At 47.3% G+C, this 17,660-nt stretch overlaps 2 protein-coding genes and 1 long non-coding RNA gene across 4 annotated transcripts in view; 2 read left to right on the top strand and 1 right to left on the bottom strand.

The window, feature by feature from the left end:
• GRAMD4 (GRAM domain containing 4) overlaps positions 1–684 on the bottom strand; it is a 75,338-nt gene extending 74,654 nt beyond the window's left edge. For both annotated transcript variants that reach the window (XM_061467485.1, XM_061467486.1), the window contains exon 1: positions 552–684. In XM_061467485.1, the coding sequence (XP_061323469.1) occupies positions 552–580 (29 nt within the window). In that variant the 5' untranslated portion in view covers positions 581–684. The remainder of the gene's footprint in view (positions 1–551) is intronic.
• Positions 1–17,660, top strand: part of LOC133276571 (uncharacterized) — a 787,535-nt gene that overhangs the window by 369,800 nt on the left and 400,075 nt on the right. The gene's annotated exons all lie outside the window — the stretch shown is intronic.
• On the top strand, positions 986–16,611 carry LOC133276565 (histone H2B 5-like). Its single transcript, XM_061467475.1, has 2 exons — positions 986–1,117; positions 14,786–16,611. The coding sequence occupies exon 2, from the start codon at positions 14,815–14,817 to the stop codon at positions 15,193–15,195; it is 381 nt and encodes a 126-aa protein (XP_061323459.1). The 5' UTR covers positions 986–1,117; positions 14,786–14,814; the 3' UTR covers positions 15,196–16,611.

Raw genomic sequence — 17,660 nt, 5'->3', positions numbered from 1 at the left:
TGGGACTCCCGGCTCCGCGTTCCACCGGGACGGTGGCGGCGGGGCACGGCAGTGCCCGGGACGGCTGCTCCGCGCTGGAGGGGCGCAGGGAGCGGAGCAGAGCTGCTCCCCGTCCCCGGGACAGCGGGCGGGGGCAGCCAGACACCCCAGCGCCCACGGGAACGGTCTCCATTACCCGCAAACGGATGAAAAAGGCCCGGAAAGATGATCCACCGGCACAGCTCCCCGGGGTCTCCTCCCGTAGCCCCTATCCCTCGCACCCCCGGCAGACACGAACAAAAGGCGACAGCGAGAATGGAAGAAGCAGCCCCTCCGCGGGTGCCCGGCCCGGGGCGCCGGGCTCGGCCCGGCGGGAGGCACGCTGCCCTGCACCGGGCTGATCAGGGGGCGCGTCTGTCCCAGCCCGGCGGGTCTCCACCGCCCCGGCCTGAGGAGCTCGGGACCGGGATGGGGATTGAACGGTCCGTACGGAAACAACACACACACACCCCACACCCCCCTCGACCATGATTCATATTCCTGCCCCGAAGGCGGCCCGGCGAGACACTCACCCTGCTCGTAAATCGGAGCAAACTCTCATTCACTCTCCCCGCGGTGCCCAGGCCGCCGGATCCAGGCGACGCCCCGAGAGCCGCCGCTCGCCGCGCTGGGCCGGGCTGGGCCGTGCGCCGCTGAGGCCGGGAGCTCCGCTCAGCCCCCGACAAAGTGCGGCGCGGCCCGCCTGCCCGCTGCGGGCGAGGGCGGCCGCAGGTGTCCGTCCACCGCCGCCGAAGCCGTGCCGAGCGCCCTGCGCAGCCGCCGCCGCAGCGCCAGAGCCGCTCGCCCCACCCCCGGTCGGCGGCGGCCCCGCGGCGGGAGGCCGCAGAGGCGGAGCGGGCGGGGCGGCACATGGGCGGCGAAGCCCGGCCCAGCGCGGCCCGCAGCAGCACAGCGGCGCAGAGGGAGGCGTTCTTCGGCCGCAGCCCGGCCCCTGCTCCGCGGGCGGCGGAGGCGGGTCTCACGGTCCGCCCGGCCCGGCGGGGAGAGGCGTCCGCAGGCTCTGCGCGGAGCGGCAGCGAGCAGCCCCCAGTCCCGCCGCCGCGCTCGGCGCCTGCGGAGGAGCCCAGACGCGTAGCAGGCAAGATTCTCCGTAGTGCGCTGGCTGCCTGTGGTGCGGGCTGTGGTGCCGCTGCGCCGTGCGCTGCGCGCCGGAAGGGGCTGCAGCGGGGTTTGCGCTGTCCAAGTATGCTCTTTGCGATGCAGCTTGTACCGTAACGCTGCGCATGGGTAGCGGTGGCGTGCATTGTGGCCGGAGCCTGAGCTCAGCAGGGTCAGGGCTTCGTTGTGCTTCGGGCTTGGCAGATACACACACACCGCGTCATCCTTGCCTGTGCTTTGCTGTCGTTGTGGCAAGCGTAGCGCCGGAGCTAACCGCACCCCGGTTAACGGGGGGCTGAGGGAGAAACACATGCCCGGGCCTGGGCAAGGCGGCGGGGGCCGGGGGCTGCAGTTCCGCCAGGAGCGCCGCTGGCCTGGGCCGGTGGTGCCGGTGGGCTGGGCTGGCTGTCTACAGCCTCACACACGCTGCGGAACCCAGGCCTTATGGGAGGGTGCTGTTCCTGCGTACCGACACCTCTATGTCAACACTGTGTATTGTTAATCATTTACTAAGTATACAGGGCTGTACACCATCGCTCATGCACTGTTTGGTGTGTTTTGCACTTCTTGCTGTTAACCCGGATCTCTTTGTCATAGGTTAAGACATACAGAGTGCGTATGCTGTGAGATATCCTTTTATTTCTCATTCCTCTCATGTCCCATCCTCAGGGTTTGGTGATGTAGGGACTGCTCCACGAAGTGGCTGCCATGCAGCGTAAGCAATGTTACACAATTGTGTAATAGGTTTGTCTACCTCAGCGCCTGTCTCTAGCGCAGCGGAGGGGAGCCGTGATGTGCTGCATGGCGTTCCCCAGTACCCCTCAGGACAGTGGCTCTGGTTCTGCTGCCAGACTTGTCCATTTGCAGGGTGATGACCAGTGACACGTTTTGCACTCACCAACGTCCCATCATATCATGCCCTTTGCATGCTGGCGTTGTAACGCTTCAGTTTTTTGAGATCAAGAATTTATGAATCAAAAGATGGGGGAGTGGAGCCATGTGGAGGCTGAGTCAGATTGTGAAAAAGGAAAGCCAAGCAAGAGTGTGCAATTGCATATCACATTTACAAACACGGTTTCATTCATCTCCATATGTTGCTCCTGTTACTACTAATAAAGCTGTGGTTTCTCAGATTGGTGCTACCCCAGGAGCACGGTTTGATCTTCCTGGGGTTTTTACTCTATAGCCTCCATAGTGTTTGTGTTATAGTGTGTTATTTTCCCAGTTATGTTTTTATTATGTTGAACACATGTTAACAACAGAATTCGATCCTATGAATGTATGTCCCACACCTCTTCTCATATTCCTGTTATTCAGTATGCAAAGGAGTGACAGATTACTTGCCAGTAGCAATTTTTTCTTTATATTGGCAAGATTTCCTAATTATAAAAACAGAAAAAAAAAGCTTTTCTTTGAGTGCACACCCCTGTTTGCTTCCCCTTGCTTTCCTCCTTCTGCTATTGATACCCAGCTCCACCATGGTGATTTTGGAGGTGCGGGAAATCCAGCTTTGTCTACTGAAAGTTTCCTACAGAAGCCTCTATAGGCAAAAGAAGCCAGAGAGCAAGGCCTGCTCCAGGTATAATAGGGTTTTCTTCCCTGGCAGGAAGGTAGAACTGTAAAGTGTATAGTAATTAGTTTAATCCAACACTGGGAGAGAAGGAGGAAGAATTACTGTATTGAGAAAAATAAGTGGGGTTTTTCTTAAGTTTCATATGTAATATCTAAGTGGCAATTTCAATGACCTTCATGGTTTCTATTTTAGACAGAAGACAGAGTACCAGAGTATCATTTGCCTTCTCCTGGCGTCATCCTTTTTTTCTCCTGGGTTTAGCCTGTTGCTTCCCAAAGCTTGTCTCTGTCCCTCGTTGAGGCAGCAGCACCTTTCACCCGTGACTCTCAGAAGTGCTGTTCTGGCAGGTGATTTTTTTCCTCCAACTGCTTATTTCACGTCTTCTCTGCTGTTCAAGGGCTTTCTTCTTATGACCCCTCTGCGAGTCTCTTGTCTGTGTCTTATTTATGCTTTGGTATTTCTTTCTTGCCAAGCATTGTGCTGCTTACCTTTCCTCTTCTCCCTGCTTTTTCTCTGCTCATGCCTTTTCTCTCATTTTTGTCCCTTTTCATGTGTCTTCTCCTGTCTTCCCCTACCCCTTTCTTTTTCTGTTCTGATACCCTGTCTTGCTGCCTGTTCTCCGACATCTCAGTTCAGTCCCCTGCCTTACTCTGCCTTCCTCTTCACATTTTTTCTCCACACCGTTCCTTTGGTCACTGTTGTCCTCCATCCTTACCTGTACATATACATGTATGTATACATTTGTATCTACTCCAGATCTTCCATTTTCCATCTGAAGCAAAGAAATTACACATGCTGGTAGTATCATCCTATTGCGTCCCTTTCTCAGCACCTGAAATACGCTGCTCCTGCCCATCATCAAGCACATGTATTGTGTAGACTAAAGAATTAGCTATGTGGGAAATGTTCCTGAATTCAGAACTGGACTTGTGAGAGCAGCTCAGTCAGGCTGCACTGTGATCAGAGCAGTTACTGTGCTCCCACTGACGATGCCAGAGGAGGGCTGTAACCCCTGGACTCCAGGACCCAAGGGCATTTTTTTCACATTCCTAAATTTCTGAGGTTTGGTTTTGAAAAGTCTGTAACTTTAGGTAAGGGACACTGCCATCTATTTGAATTACCCATTGAATCCTGGGCTGATCCAAAGTAAGACCCTACAAAATGCTTTGTTTCCAATTACTTTGTTTTGTATGTTTGTTAAGCCATTTTTGTGCAGCTATTGGGAGAGATAGTTTTCTCATCAGAGCTAAGCTCTGCCTCTGAAAAGGGCTCTGTGTGGGGTAAGACTGGGACCTTGGCTCATCAGCTTCCCTTTTTTCTAGAGCCAGAGGGAGAGGAGAATGCTGTGACTGTAGGATCATGTGTACTGAGTGGGAGATGGAAGAATAGGTGCATAACCCAAAAATGCTACATTAACCTCAGGGTGTAAGAGGTGGAGTTGTTTAATAGTATTTCCCCTTGACAGTAACTGACTGCAAACAGCATCACTGGGGATCAAGGGCAAAGATCTTGTTATTTAAATAAGAATCTTTTTTAAAAAAATCTGATTTAATAATTAAACTTTCCTCTTGTCTTTCAAAAAGTGTACTACTAACTGGCAGGAATGAAAACAGCTTCATCCCACGGATTCCACCTCTGCTTTCTGGCAGCTTACCTGACTCATAAAGAGAGTGGGGGATTTTATATGCCACCTACATAGACTCAACATTTTCCTTTGTGGGGAGAGTTAATCACCACCCTTGTCATACTATTTCACTGGCCCTGTTGAAGATGTGGTCTGTCAGGGGGGGCTGTTTGTCTTTCAAATCAGCCTTAAAGCTTCTTACAGAAAAGGAATGATGTTCTGGGTTTTTTTCTGAATTAGGTGAAAATGCACAGGCAGTCCACTACTATAAGGTTTTCTGTGTTATTTACCCCAGGATTAGGGAAAAGAGTTTCTGTTTGCAGAAGCCTCATGTCTGACATGATGTGCCACTCTGGCCACATCTGGATGTGCCACAACTGGAGAGTTGAGGTGCATTAGCTGAAGGTAAAGGACCATCCCCTAGATAATCATTGCAGGTGGTGTGCACTGAGGAAGAAACTGGGTGGTTGTAGCCACAGTGATCAAGGATTTAGAGGGCAAAGTATTGGTGGCAGAAGAAATGTTTGTATTGGAGCAACAGAGGAAAATGGACATGCTTTGGGGCACATAAAATCTCTCCTTATAACCTGTTCATATAAGCTGTGTGATCCTGTCTCTTGTGAGGAGAGAGACTGTACATAGTAGACTGATACTTGTCAAACATAAAATACTGCATGAAAGAAGAGAGGAAGATGGGAATGAGAATAAAATAACGAAAGTGGCAATACAGTATACAGTGTGTACAGGAAGCGATGAAAGAAAGGGTAGGAGGACCTGAAAGTGCACCTCCAGGAAGGTTATTAGGCGTTACAAAGAGGACATGAGTTACCCTGAAAAGTGAGAGGGAGCTTGAGCAGAAAAGCATGTGACATTTTTGCAGAAGAAATTATTGACATGAGGTGCAGGGAGCACAGAGAGGAAGGAGCATCTGAGACCACTCTGGAGCTTCGCACTTAAATAGAAATGGTAGCGTGAGGAAGGGCCAGGGAAAGCATTTGATTCAAGAGTCTCTTCGTTTCTCTGTCACAAGGGCAGGCAGAGTCGAGGAATGGGAAGGAAAGGGAAAAACCAAAACCTGAAGTGAACTGCTGGCAAATGCGGATGAAGGAAGGGGTAGGGAAGCTGCTGCCATGTTGGTGGAAAGGGAGAAATCCTCTTTGGATCCTCTTTGGGATGTAGAAAATGACCAAGTAAGAAGTGAAGTGCTGTAAGACAGGAGTTAGGGAGCATCCCATCAGGAATGAGCTGCTGACTGTACCCAATATAGATATAGGTTATTTCTATTCTAGATGTGTATAAGCCTTAAAATGCATTGCAGATTCAGTAGCTCTGCCCTGAAGATATGGATGCTGCAGCTGTCTTGCTCTTCCTGTCACACCTTCCTCTTTCTCCCACACCAGAATTAATCCATACTCTCTCCTCTCCTGCACTGTGGGTCCTCAGCCCAGCACTGATCATCCTTCTTATTGATGCACCTGCCTGATAACTGGGGCACGACTAGAGATAAGGACTTGGGAGTCACTTGCAAAGAAAGATGTGCCTCTTCAAGCAGAGGCACTAATGAGCTCTGTGGAGGGTGCATGCTGTGAAAGGCACCAGCAGGGAAAAGAGCAAAGGGTGAGCACTGCATCTGAGAAAGAAGCAGGTCAGGAGACTGCAGCAGTGGGAAAAACAAAGGTGTGGAAAGAAGCCTCAGGAGGAAAGTGAGTGTAGGAGGATGGAGCTATGGATGGTTAAAAATAACAGTGTGGTACAGATAATGTGGCACTCTGCTGCCTTTGAAGACCTCTCTGTGTTTTGAAATGTGAGCCTTACATTTACAGGTGTTCTAATTGCTACTGACCAGCCAGGGCTGCTGGCATTTTGGGGCTGTCACTTTGTCCAGCAGCCCCCATTTTCTTCACTGCTGGTCTAGTGGCTGCAACTGAGACTTCAGCAGAGAGTTCTTTGCACCCCTGCCTGACAAATATTGACGTAGCCCTAATTATGCTTTGATTTCTCTGGAAGAGAGATGGCCTTTCTTGGCTTCTGAAAGTGTAGTGACTAGCACACTATGTCTGTGTGATGATGATGTTATTGCAAATTAGAGATAAATTAAAACAGCATTCACAGGCAATTTGTACAATGTGGAATTTGGACATGGTTTCACTTGGCCTGAAAGCCATTTTTTCAGTGTTTCTGGAGAACTGCAAGCTTTTCAACCCCATGGTTGTTCAAAGTAATGTGTTAGTCTCTGTACAAATACCATATGTTGGGCAAGACCAAGTGGCAGCAAACCTGCTGGGGCTTTGAACCTCCTGGCGCTTGTAATGGGTATGAGAGAGAGAAGGAAGGAACAATAAAGAAAATAATAAAGGAAAGAGAAGTGCAAAGTGAAGGACCTCTGCATTTTGATAAGAGATCTTCGGTATCACAACAACATAGAAGAGAAAGACATTATCTGGTAATGTAGAGCTATTTATCTATGAACATTTCAGAATGGTTTATTAGCAGTTCTTGTGCCAGAGTTTATTTTTACTTTCAATAACTCTTGTGTCCTTAGTGCTCACCCCTATCTATTCTAGAAAGTAGCCAGCTCCCCTCTTCAGAGGAGCTTTGCCATGCTGTCCCAGCCATGTTTTTCTCCTCTCCTTCCATCTAGCAGGCTCTCCATTTCCCTGCTTCACACAGATGACCTCTAACTCTCAGAGGACTCTCCTCCTGTGGTAATGTGATCTAGTGGCTGCAGCAGAGAAAGGTGTCAGCAGTCCTGGATTGTATTCCCGATCCGGTTATTGGATGATATGAGCTCAGGGAAAGGACATTTATCCTTATTTCCCTGCAGGCTCTAGTAATAGTCACACATCTCTATTTTACAGTAAAATTGCTATTACAATGCCAAATTAATAATTAATACACACATCACAATATTTTCAGTATCCTGTAGCAATAAAATCTGACTGTGTGCCACTCGCTGCCCTTAGCTTGCTGCATGGCATGCAGTCATTTTGGATGTACCCATGTGGTACCCACAGCTCCTAACATTCACGCTGCATGTTCCCAGGCAGCCATGCTTTACATCCATGATCGAGTAGCCTTCACATATTCCAGACTTTTTCATTAGTTGCAAGCTTTCCACTAATATTTTTTAATCCTTTTCAGGGCTTGCTGAAATGTGAGTAATGTAAATGGCAAGTGATGATTGAAGTTAGAGACTCTCATTTAGAAGGAATGGTTGGTCATGATTGATAGCTGCACACATCAGACCCTCGCCTGGCTCTTTCTCCCATATAGAGGAAGAGTTAGTGACACTGCCCAGGTCTGTTGAGCATACTTGCGTTAAACCCATATACATCTCATGAATGTTGTTAGAATATGTTGCTGGGCTTATTTCACCCATGACATTGAGGATTGTAGTATTACTTATGTTGTAACATACCCAACTCATTAAAAGTCTTAATGACCTTGGTCTAATCTTCAGTCTAATTTGGAAACATAGCTTTCCACTTGCATGGTTTTATATCCATGTGCATTATTCCCAGGCAATGTTGTATGGACAGAGTTAACATTTTGGGATACAATTCCTGCTTTGATTCTTTATGTTCCACAAATTATCTGTAGCACTGGAAAAAGCCATAGAAACCTACTGAAACCTGGGGATGGGGCATGTGGGAGGAAGAGATGCCACATGTGTCTGCATTGGTTCCCACATAATTCCTGCCTTAACTCAGAAGCAGCTCTCACCTCCTGAGACTGCTGCTTCTCCCTCTCCCACTCACTTTCCCCTTATGGCCCACAGGTGTTGAGCTGTATCTTCTCTCATATTTTTGGCCATGGCTGAATTAGCACGTTTTTTATGGGTGCCTTTTTCAGCACAAATGAGAATAGTCTATAGAGTTCTGATAGTTCTGCATTACTCCATAAAGTCCATAAAAATATTTTGCTTAAATGCTATAGCAGTTCTTTAGGCTTATTAATCATTAGTTTAGAAACCATGGCTCCATTGTAGGAGTTATTTAGATACAGCTGACTCAGTGATCTTACGGTCTTCTGCTTTTCCAGGTGAATTGAAATGATGATGTCAAATATCAAGTGATGTTCAATCTTTATATGGCACAGAGCAATTTATTTTGAATCTGCACTTTTTATTTTAAATAGCATAGGGCATCGTGGAATAAGTAAAGCGCCTTTCTGATGCATAGCAGGTGTTACAGACCCCAGTCACCTATGACTTGTGTTATTGCTCCCAGTTCCAATAGTCTGTACTTTGCAGGTCACAGATAGTACAGCTTGTGCTGCTGAGTAGCTGAGCTGCTTGCTGATGTCTTGCTTCTCCTGCCCAACAGGTCAGTTGGAGATCATCTGCCTGTGGGTGGTTAGCAGGCTCTGACTTCTCCCTGCCTTCATAGCAACATTGCTGAGTTAGTCTAAGGACAGGAGCTAGACCCTGCACCAGGACACAGTTGCTGCTGGCAGGGTGACCTCAGTGGGTCCAGTTGAGGCGAAATGGGATATGGAGGGAACAAAAAGCCTGTTACCTGAGGAAAGGATTCGTGATAGAAGCAGCAAATCCTGATGACTGTGAAACCCGGAGAGGAAGCTTGTGCTGAGGTTGTGTTGAGGGTTTGACCTATTGATAAAACCGCAGGAAGGGAGTGAGCCTGGCTGTGTTCTCTGTTGGGCTGTGTTAGCACTGGGGGTTCTCCGAGGATGGCTGCAGTAATACAGGTTTCTCTTAAACCCTGGTAGTCTGTGGGAAAGCTGACTGGAGTGTAGTTGTAGCAGATGCTGGTGCTGGGTGTACTCTCGTAAACATTTAACAGGTATTGATCTATAGCAAACTTCATTTCTCCTTGTTGCATTTATTAGATCCTGCTGGTCAAGCGTGTAGATCACAGATACTCCAAAGCAGGTAGATAATGAGTGCTCTCATAAAGAGCAGATAAAAGTCACACTAAAGCATTTTTAAGTACTCATTATTCACAGTAATAAAACCTTGATAAAATGTGGAGGAGCCTGATTTTTATAAAGTACTGAGCCTCCTGGATTCCAGTGGAAATCAATGTTGGCTGTTGGTGATAACCATCTCTAAGCATCATATTTGTGGTTTCAGGCCCAGGCTAAATCCCCACTGCCTTCAGGCACTCCTTTCATCAGAATAAAGACAGCAGTATTTAGCCTCCTGGTAGTTGCTCTTCTTACAGCACTGTCTGTGCTCTGCTTGACTCACAGGTTAGGTTTTCTTTTCTTTAAAAATTCCATCTATCTTCTCTGCAGAGAGCTCTGATGTAGGGTCCTACTCCATACTTTGTACATAAACATCTCTGATTGATACCCCCACAACCCTGAGATGTACGTGCAAACTGGGCAGTAGTACAAGCAATTATAGCTGCTGCTGGTGATGAAAAATGTGTTTTCTAAAATCATAAATGGAAATGCTAGGAATGAAAGTAAAGTTAAAGAAAATATTACTGCAGGGAGTATCCTGTACTGAGCTCGCAGGCAATGTGTTCGCAAGCAGTGATTAGGATCAGTCAAAAAGCTATGTACCAGTGTATCTCAGTGCTCTGTTCTGCTTGTTTCATTTTGAACACAGTGTATCTGTATCAGGAAGTGAGTTTGTAAGTTAAGGAAGAGGGGGCATCTTCGGTTCTAACACATTTTTATGGTTCAAGATGCAAGCATTAATCTTTTCACTAGAAGGATTGTGTGTATCCAAGTTTAAAAGTCAGCCATTTAAATGATAACTTTATAGGAGCAGTCATATAAAATACAGCAGAGTGTGTGGGATTGGGAAGGGGCCACATGGATACTGGATTACCTGGGAGGAGACCAGAGACCCCAAAACTAATCTCTGTGTCCCTCCACCACTGGAAGAAATCAGGCATTTCAGACTAGTTTACCTTATTCTAGGAAATTCTCCTCCTCGTTACTTCAAAGCAAATATTACCTCATCATCACATGCTAGACAACATGCCAAGAGAAGAACTCTTTCCAGTCCAAAATGTGACTGTCACTTTTTGCACAAGGCAGCATCACTGATGTCTCACAGTGACTCATCCCACTTCTGATCTGCTTTACTACCTGAGGCAGAGCTTGCTACCAAGTAACCATAAAAAACCCTACAGCTTGTTTTCTCGCCTATTGCTATTTAATATCACCTGTTGGATGAGCTTGTATTATTCTTGTATAAGAAATTCCAGGTTGATGTCTGTACACCATAAAAGGGAGGGGATTTGCAGCTTGCAGAAATAGGCTGTTCCAACAAGAGTCATTTGCTGACATCTGGTAATTTGTAACTGTATTTACCAGATCTGCTGTCTGTGCTCTTACAAGCTTTTCGGAGCAGATGAAGCCATTAAAAAGCCTTTTCCTTTCAGTGGAAACATTCCCTAATATGTTGCCGTTCTTTGTGTTTCAGAGAGAGTGAACTGAAAAGCAGCAGCAAATTTTCACTTTACATTTCTTTATGTGTACAATTAAAACCAAGTTAATTTTATACAGCAAGAGAAACTAAGGAAAGGGACAATAATTAGATAGAACTAACAGGACATGGCTATTTAAGGAGCAGAATAAACACAAAGTGCCTGTTGGCTCTCATTTACTCTAGCAAGGATTAAAACAGATCATCTGAAGATTAGCAAATATCAGATTATCAGATGCCTGAAGATGAGAGCTTGAGGTTTTCCTACAAATGTTTAATTTTTCACATTAACCTCTTAGGAACAAAGTGCTGATTCTAGAAACCAACTTTTACATTTGATTAGGAAATTACAGCATGGGGGCAACCCAGTGGGAGTAGAGATTTACAGTGAGGGCCCAGTGGACATAGGGATTTACAGTGGGGGCCACAGAGCACATCACAGCAAGGACAGCTTTTAATGGGAAAAAGAAGGAAAAAAATCAAAGTGCTATTTCTACCCTCGATTAAGGGAAGATCCAAAAGGCTGACGGATAGTCCACTTGTGGTCATCCCTGCTGGCACCTGCTTGGCATTGATCCTACAGACTCATCAGCAAGGCTAAAAATGAACAAAAATGCTGTGGGAGCTTCCTGGCCTGTCTCTCTCTCCATCAATATATCAGGCCTGGGGAAAACAGAGACAGCATCAGGCTGCTCATGGGATTTCTCAGCAGGGCTCCTCTCCCAGCTCAGATCTGAGAGACTGTGGTGATTTGTATCTTTGAATATGTTTTCAGTTCATTTTCCTTTTAATGATGCTGAAGCAAGGGGTGTCAACACAAAGGAAGATAAGATGTATCTGTCACTCTGTGCCGCTCTGGTTTCTAGTGGCAGGCAGGCTGCTGCTTGGAGCTGGCTAGAAAAAACGCTGTGGTTTGTTTTGTTGTTGGTTTTCTGAGGAAGGAAAATGTGCCAGCACTGATAATGGGTTGACTCACAGCATACAAACCATAAAGGGAAAAATGTGCTCAAAGATTTTCTTCAAAAAACCCAAAACCTTCCAAATATTACTGTGATGCGTCCGAGTGCCTCCTCTTGCATGGCCATACCCTGTGTCCCAGGGACCTCAGTGGTTTTCATCTGGAGATCATAGCATCATAGAATCACAGAATGGTTTGGGTTGGAAAGGACCTTAAGATCATCCAGTTCCAAACCTCCTGCCATAGGCAGGAACACCTTCCACTAGACCAGGTTGCTCAAAGCCCTGTCCAACCTGGCCTTGAAAAGGAGGAGATCCCTGGCAGTGTTCAAGACCAGGTTGGACGAGGCCTTGGGTGATATGGTTTAGTGTGAGGTGACCCTGCCCATGGCAGGGGGGTTGGAACTTGATGATCTTAAAGTCCTTTCTAACCCTAACTATTCTATGATTCTATGATCTTCCCTCCTTAGGGGTCCCTGTGGGAGGCTCTGGTTGCAGTGTCATGTAGGAAATGTCCGTCAAAGGAATGCAGCTCATAAAGCGTGTTTAGGTGAGAGGTGCCCAGCTTCAGTCTCCAAGGGTCATTGAATGGCTGGGGCTGGAGGTACCTCTGGACAGCATCTAGTCCAGCCCATGTTCAGAGCAGGGTTGGGTTGCTCAGCGCCACATCAAGGTGGATTTTGAGTATCTCCAAGAATGGAGACCCTGCAACCTCTCTGAGCATTCTGTGCCATTGCTGGGTCACCCTCACTGTAGAGAAGTCAGTAGTGATGGCAACACTTCAAACACAAACCTAACAATTACTAACCTCTTCATATCTTCACACCGGAGCAGCAGCTGCCCATGGATTGTTGCCAGAAGGGTTGGTGATACTGTCAACCATTATTAACATTATTTGTTTAGCGCCTGGCAAATGCAGTCAGGCTCTTTGTGCTAGGCACTGCCCAAACAACCTGGAAGGAAGGTAGCCTGTTGCCAAAGAAGGTGTTATTTACCTGTTAAACAGTAGGCTGCAAAGAAATGGGTGGAGGGAAGCAAGGACACTGAAGCATTTGTACAAATCTCTGAACTTCAGCATCGTTGCTTCCCTCATCCTGACTGTACATGGGAAAAGAGCGAGATCCTGGCTGCCCTGCCTGGCATTAGCCAGTCAAATGGATGGAGGTGTCCTGTAGTGGGACATTTTCTGGAGATGTATGAAATCACTCTGGGGCCTGTTAGGCACCATATTCATTCTTCAAAAGCTACAGGACAAATGTACTTAATACATATTTTAGAAGGACACACTTTTAAAAAACCCGAAGAAACAGTAAATTTTTCAGTTCTGGTGTTTTTCAGTCAGGAAATTAACTGAAGAGAAAAAGAAACAAGTGCTCAGTTACTTCTTCTCTTGGAAAAATGCCTTTCCATTGAAAAGATCTGGATTTGAGTCTGCAGACAAGAGGGATAGAGGGTTTTTTTTCCCAGTGTTTCTTCCCAAGTAGAAGAAGAGAGGGAAAAAAAAACATGGTTTCACCAGAAAAAGAAAATGTGGTGTTTCAGGTGCCAGATTTTTGAAGGGTGTCCAGGACTTTGGGGCAGTCCAGCACTTGCCTTTCCAAATGCCTCCAGTGAGAAGAATTCCTGGGGAAATTAAGACAGGATGAGGTGGCTGTGTCACACTTTGATTGCAGATGCAGGCAACAGTGGAGAAACCAGGCCAAGACAGAAGCCAGTATCTCATTCCTTCTCAAGGAGGAGAGGCAGGGCTGAGCACGCAGCCATTGCTTTGGCACCGGCACTGTTTAGGCCCCTCTCTGATGCTCTGTGTGTACAGACCATATGTTACATCCCAGCTTTCTCTCTCCTGTTTACTTCTATCCATTTTCCCATGTGCCATCAGCCCTGAAGCTGTTTTTTCTCCTCTAGCCTGTCTTGGTCAGCAGACTAATTCCTAGGTCATCTTGAAAGGAGGTGCAGAGCAGTAAAAGCCCCAAGCCCTGAGGTGCTGCTGGAAGCTGATCCTCCAGCAAAGCCTGGAGAAACCTTGCCTTTCAAAGGAGCATTCAAGGTGTCCTCTGAAACACAGAACCACTTACCAGGTTCTGACACAGTTATTCCTTTGACCCACATAGTAAAGCACATGTAAATCTGGGGAGTGGGAAAGGGGCACCCAGCTTTGTGACAGGTTTACATACTGTCCTTTTGTTACTGCACTTCTGGTTTACAGCAGTCGGCTGCATGTCAGGGCTCTGCAGGTTGTGGCCTAATGAAATAAAATTCAGCGAGAGGATGAAGCATCTCTGATGTAAACTGGTCAGCAGAGGCCCGATCCCTCAAAAGCAGAAAACACCGAAGAGCAGGACACAATTCCAGTCCGTGTAGCTCCTCTCCATCAACAAATAGCCCAGAAGCGCTTTGATTTTTGACTGCTATCCACATTCCTGTTCCTCTGCCAGGTGAATCCTGCCATCTCCTCTGAGCTTTTCTTCTCTCTGGTATTTTTGGTAACTAACATGAACACTGAGAGAGATTCCTGGAGCTCAGTTAGCTAACTTAAAACTGTATGATTTTTATATACTACTGGAATACATGGTATAAAACAATAGCCACAGAAATGCAAGCACCCTCAAAATAAGCTTTTACTTACATGCAAATTAAAAAAAAGGTCTATTGGAGATTGTAATAACATATAAAATAATTTCAACCAGTCTCATATAAAGGTGATATCTTACAACATTCTCCAGCCCATTCCAGCAAGACTTAGTTTAATCCATGCTGCAGTTAGTGTTTTGTTTGGAACTGCAGTGATGTTTTCAGAAATACGTTCACCCTCCTGCCCATATTTACTAAGTAGATGCCAACTAGGCCTGGGTTCATCAGTGCTTACAAGGCCAGTGTTATGGGGATTTAAACTGAAAACAACAGAAAGCCAAGCACAAACCAGAGCAGCTCTCACTGGCAGTTCAGAAATGCTTGCAGAGGGTCATGGGGTGCTTATCTCCATTCAGAGCCGTCTCTTGTCTCTGACACAGACTCTCTCATCTCTCAGTAAAGCTATAATGTAGAAGAATAAAAAACAATTTTATTTTTTGGTGTTCTTTCCAAGCAGCTGCAAGACCCAGAGAAAGAGCTGTCAGGATGCCAGAGCCAGCAAAGTCCACCTCTGCCCCAAAAAAGGGCTCCAAGAAAGCCGTGACAAAGACCCAGAAGAAGGGTGATAAGAAGCGGCACAAGAGCAGGAAAGAGAGCTACTCCATCTATGTCTACAAGGTGCTGAAGCAGGTCCACCCCGACACTGGCATCTCGTCCAAGGCGATGGGCATCATGAACTCCTTCGTTAATGACATCTTTGAGCGCATCGCTGGAGAAGCGTCCCGCCTGGCCCATTACAACAAGCGCTCCACCATCACCTCCCGGGAGATCCAGACGGCAGTGCGCCTGCTGCTCCCAGGAGAGCTGGCCAAGCACGCTGTCTCGGAGGGCACCAAGGCTGTCACCAAGTATACAAGCTCCAAGTAGCCAGATGTCACCTCTCCAATGGGACCATCAACCACCGGACCCTCCGCGCAAGCACAGGCAGGCAGCCACAGTCCAGATAAACATCATGGCTATTATCCACAGCAATTTACAGCCTTGGGGTGCGCATGAGAAGCTGAGGAGACAGTGATCTGGATGGTGGCTGATTTTCATAATCTGTTTGGGACACGCAGCAGGTTTGGCAAGGCTGGTGGAGGAGGGCCCTGCTTTCACATCTCATCCAAAGGACTGACGAACCGTAGTATGCCCAAACTCTCCTCTGTGCTTGGCAACATGCATGCTTGGCACTGGCTGGGGAGGCAAGCAGTGGCAACACGGAGATGCCATCTCTTTATGTCTTCCTGTTTGGCTGCTTTCTCACAGTCATCCAAGATGGGCACTGAAGAGTCAGCACTGGTACCCATCCTCTCCCTCATAGCCCAGATCCATCCCGGTGTACAGTGGCACAGCCCACCCCATGCCAGCAGAGGTGTCATTGACAGCTACCAGGCACAGGCTATAGCATAAAATTCACATTGATTCAACAGCTATCTGTGCTTGACAGCCTGTTTAAAGAGCAAGCCTGGCAGGCAGATGCTGGGATGAAACCAAGCACTATTCTTCCTCATTGCTGCCAGTGGATAAGCCATTAATCAGGCTGAGGGTGCTGGTGCTGGAGCTGCCCACTGCCTCTTCCCTTGTGCCAAGGCAGACAGACGGACAAGGGGGGATGTTGGGGCTGGGTCACTTCTGGCTGCTGGGTCACACTGGCTGCTGCTTTAGGACTTGCTTTGTGTGCAAGACATTGCTAAATCTGCTGCTTTTCAGAGACTTTCCCTCCCTTGACACTGCCTCTGTGCTCCCTGCCACCGTACACATGGGTGAGATGGGGTGGTGCTTAGAGTATTATCTGTTGTGAGCACTGGGGTGATGCAGGACAAGCAGCACAGAGGTGTGGGGAAGGGACTTCGGAAGGGGTCTGGAGTGGGAGCAGAGGTGGTTAATGCAGGCTGGGGGAGAGGCAGGCTCCCTGCACTGTGGGCAGTTCACCTGGCCCTTTCTTCCCTGCTTTGTTCATTGGTTAGAACAACCAGTGAAGCAAAACTGGAGCTGAGTGGATATACAGGAACACTTGCCTGCATCCCAGTGACATTTTAAAGACTAAATAAGTTTAAACTGCTTCAGATAGTCCCCATGTCTTCTCAAAGTCCACAGTAAGGTGAGCAATAATAAAAGCCATAGAGGTTAGTGGAGGAATGTCTTGGTTGCAGGTTGTCTTGCCCAGGCTGTTGGATAGCAGAAGAGCATGTGTGGAACTGGTGTGAAGTTGAAGCTTCCTACTCAAAACACAAAATTAGCCATCATTAAAAAAAAAAGAAAACCCAACTCTCTGGTAGGCAGTAGCACTTGCATAGAAAATATTCAGGTCTAAAATAACAACTACTTTCTGCAGCTTTTTCTGTAAATAAAAAGGGCAGCAAAGACCCAGGAACTAAGTGCAGGTTCTCCCCAAACTCCAGGACCTTGCTTTTTATTAAAAGTGAAATTCATACCCTGAAATACCAACCCTGCAGTACATCTCTCACTTTCCCCTACATTTATCTCTGTCCTGTTTCTTTACAACTTGAGAGCAATGGGGACACTTGACAAGTTTATATCACTTTTGGAGCTGTAGGACTCTGCAGCTCCAGAAGATTCAGTTATTTCTGGTTTTTATAACAGTGTTGCAGTCATCTTCCTGTTGGTCTGAGGAAAGGACCACACTGACCTGCTCAACCAAGAGCATCTCAGAAACCCCAGAGCAGCACAGGGTCTCATGTGATCTCTGCAAGACTGAAGGTCAAGTTGCTTTTGGGCTGCTCCCATCTCCCTTCTTTGGTTGAACATCCCATGGCCAAAAAGGAGCTTTCCTGCCCTACTTGGGTCACTGACAGCACACAGCCATGTTTCATCCCAGCAGGAATCCCTGGTGATACCTTCCAGAAGGAGCAAAACCTGCTCTCCAGGTGTCAGCTCCCACAGTACAGTTAGCTCAGTGGTGCTCAGTGGTGTTGGTAACCTGGACCACATGGCCAGGACACTTTGTATGTGACAGCTTAGTGCTTCTTTTGTTTTCCATTCAAATAGTCAGAATTGGATGCCAAAGATGAAAATGTACCTGCAGTGAGCCTAGAACCGCCAGCCTTGGTCTCTCTCCCACCAGAAACTGGGAAGCAGATAATGCAGAAGGGCAATATCGGGAGTGAAGGGTTGGCTGGCAGTGCTGGAGCTTCTTCCTCCTGTACATAGGGCTCGTCCCCTTGGGGAGTCCTCCAGGAGGTAGGAGTTGTGATTGGAATAAATCCGCTCCAGTCCAAGCAGTGTGTGCGAGCCAGGACACACATCACCCAGGGTTACCTGTCACCACCTCACCTCTAAATCCTCATTCTTTTGAGCAGAGTCCTTCTGCTAGAAGTCAGGAAAGAAAA

This window comes from Pezoporus flaviventris, unplaced genomic scaffold (genome assembly GCF_033815535.1).
Source record: "Pezoporus flaviventris isolate CSIRO_AGI_PZ_B2104156 unplaced genomic scaffold, CSIRO_AGI_Pfla_v1 ptg000045l, whole genome shotgun sequence".
Lineage (NCBI taxonomy): Eukaryota > Metazoa > Chordata > Aves > Psittaciformes > Psittacidae > Pezoporus > Pezoporus flaviventris.
This window is presented reverse-complemented; position numbering and strand designations above follow the sequence as displayed.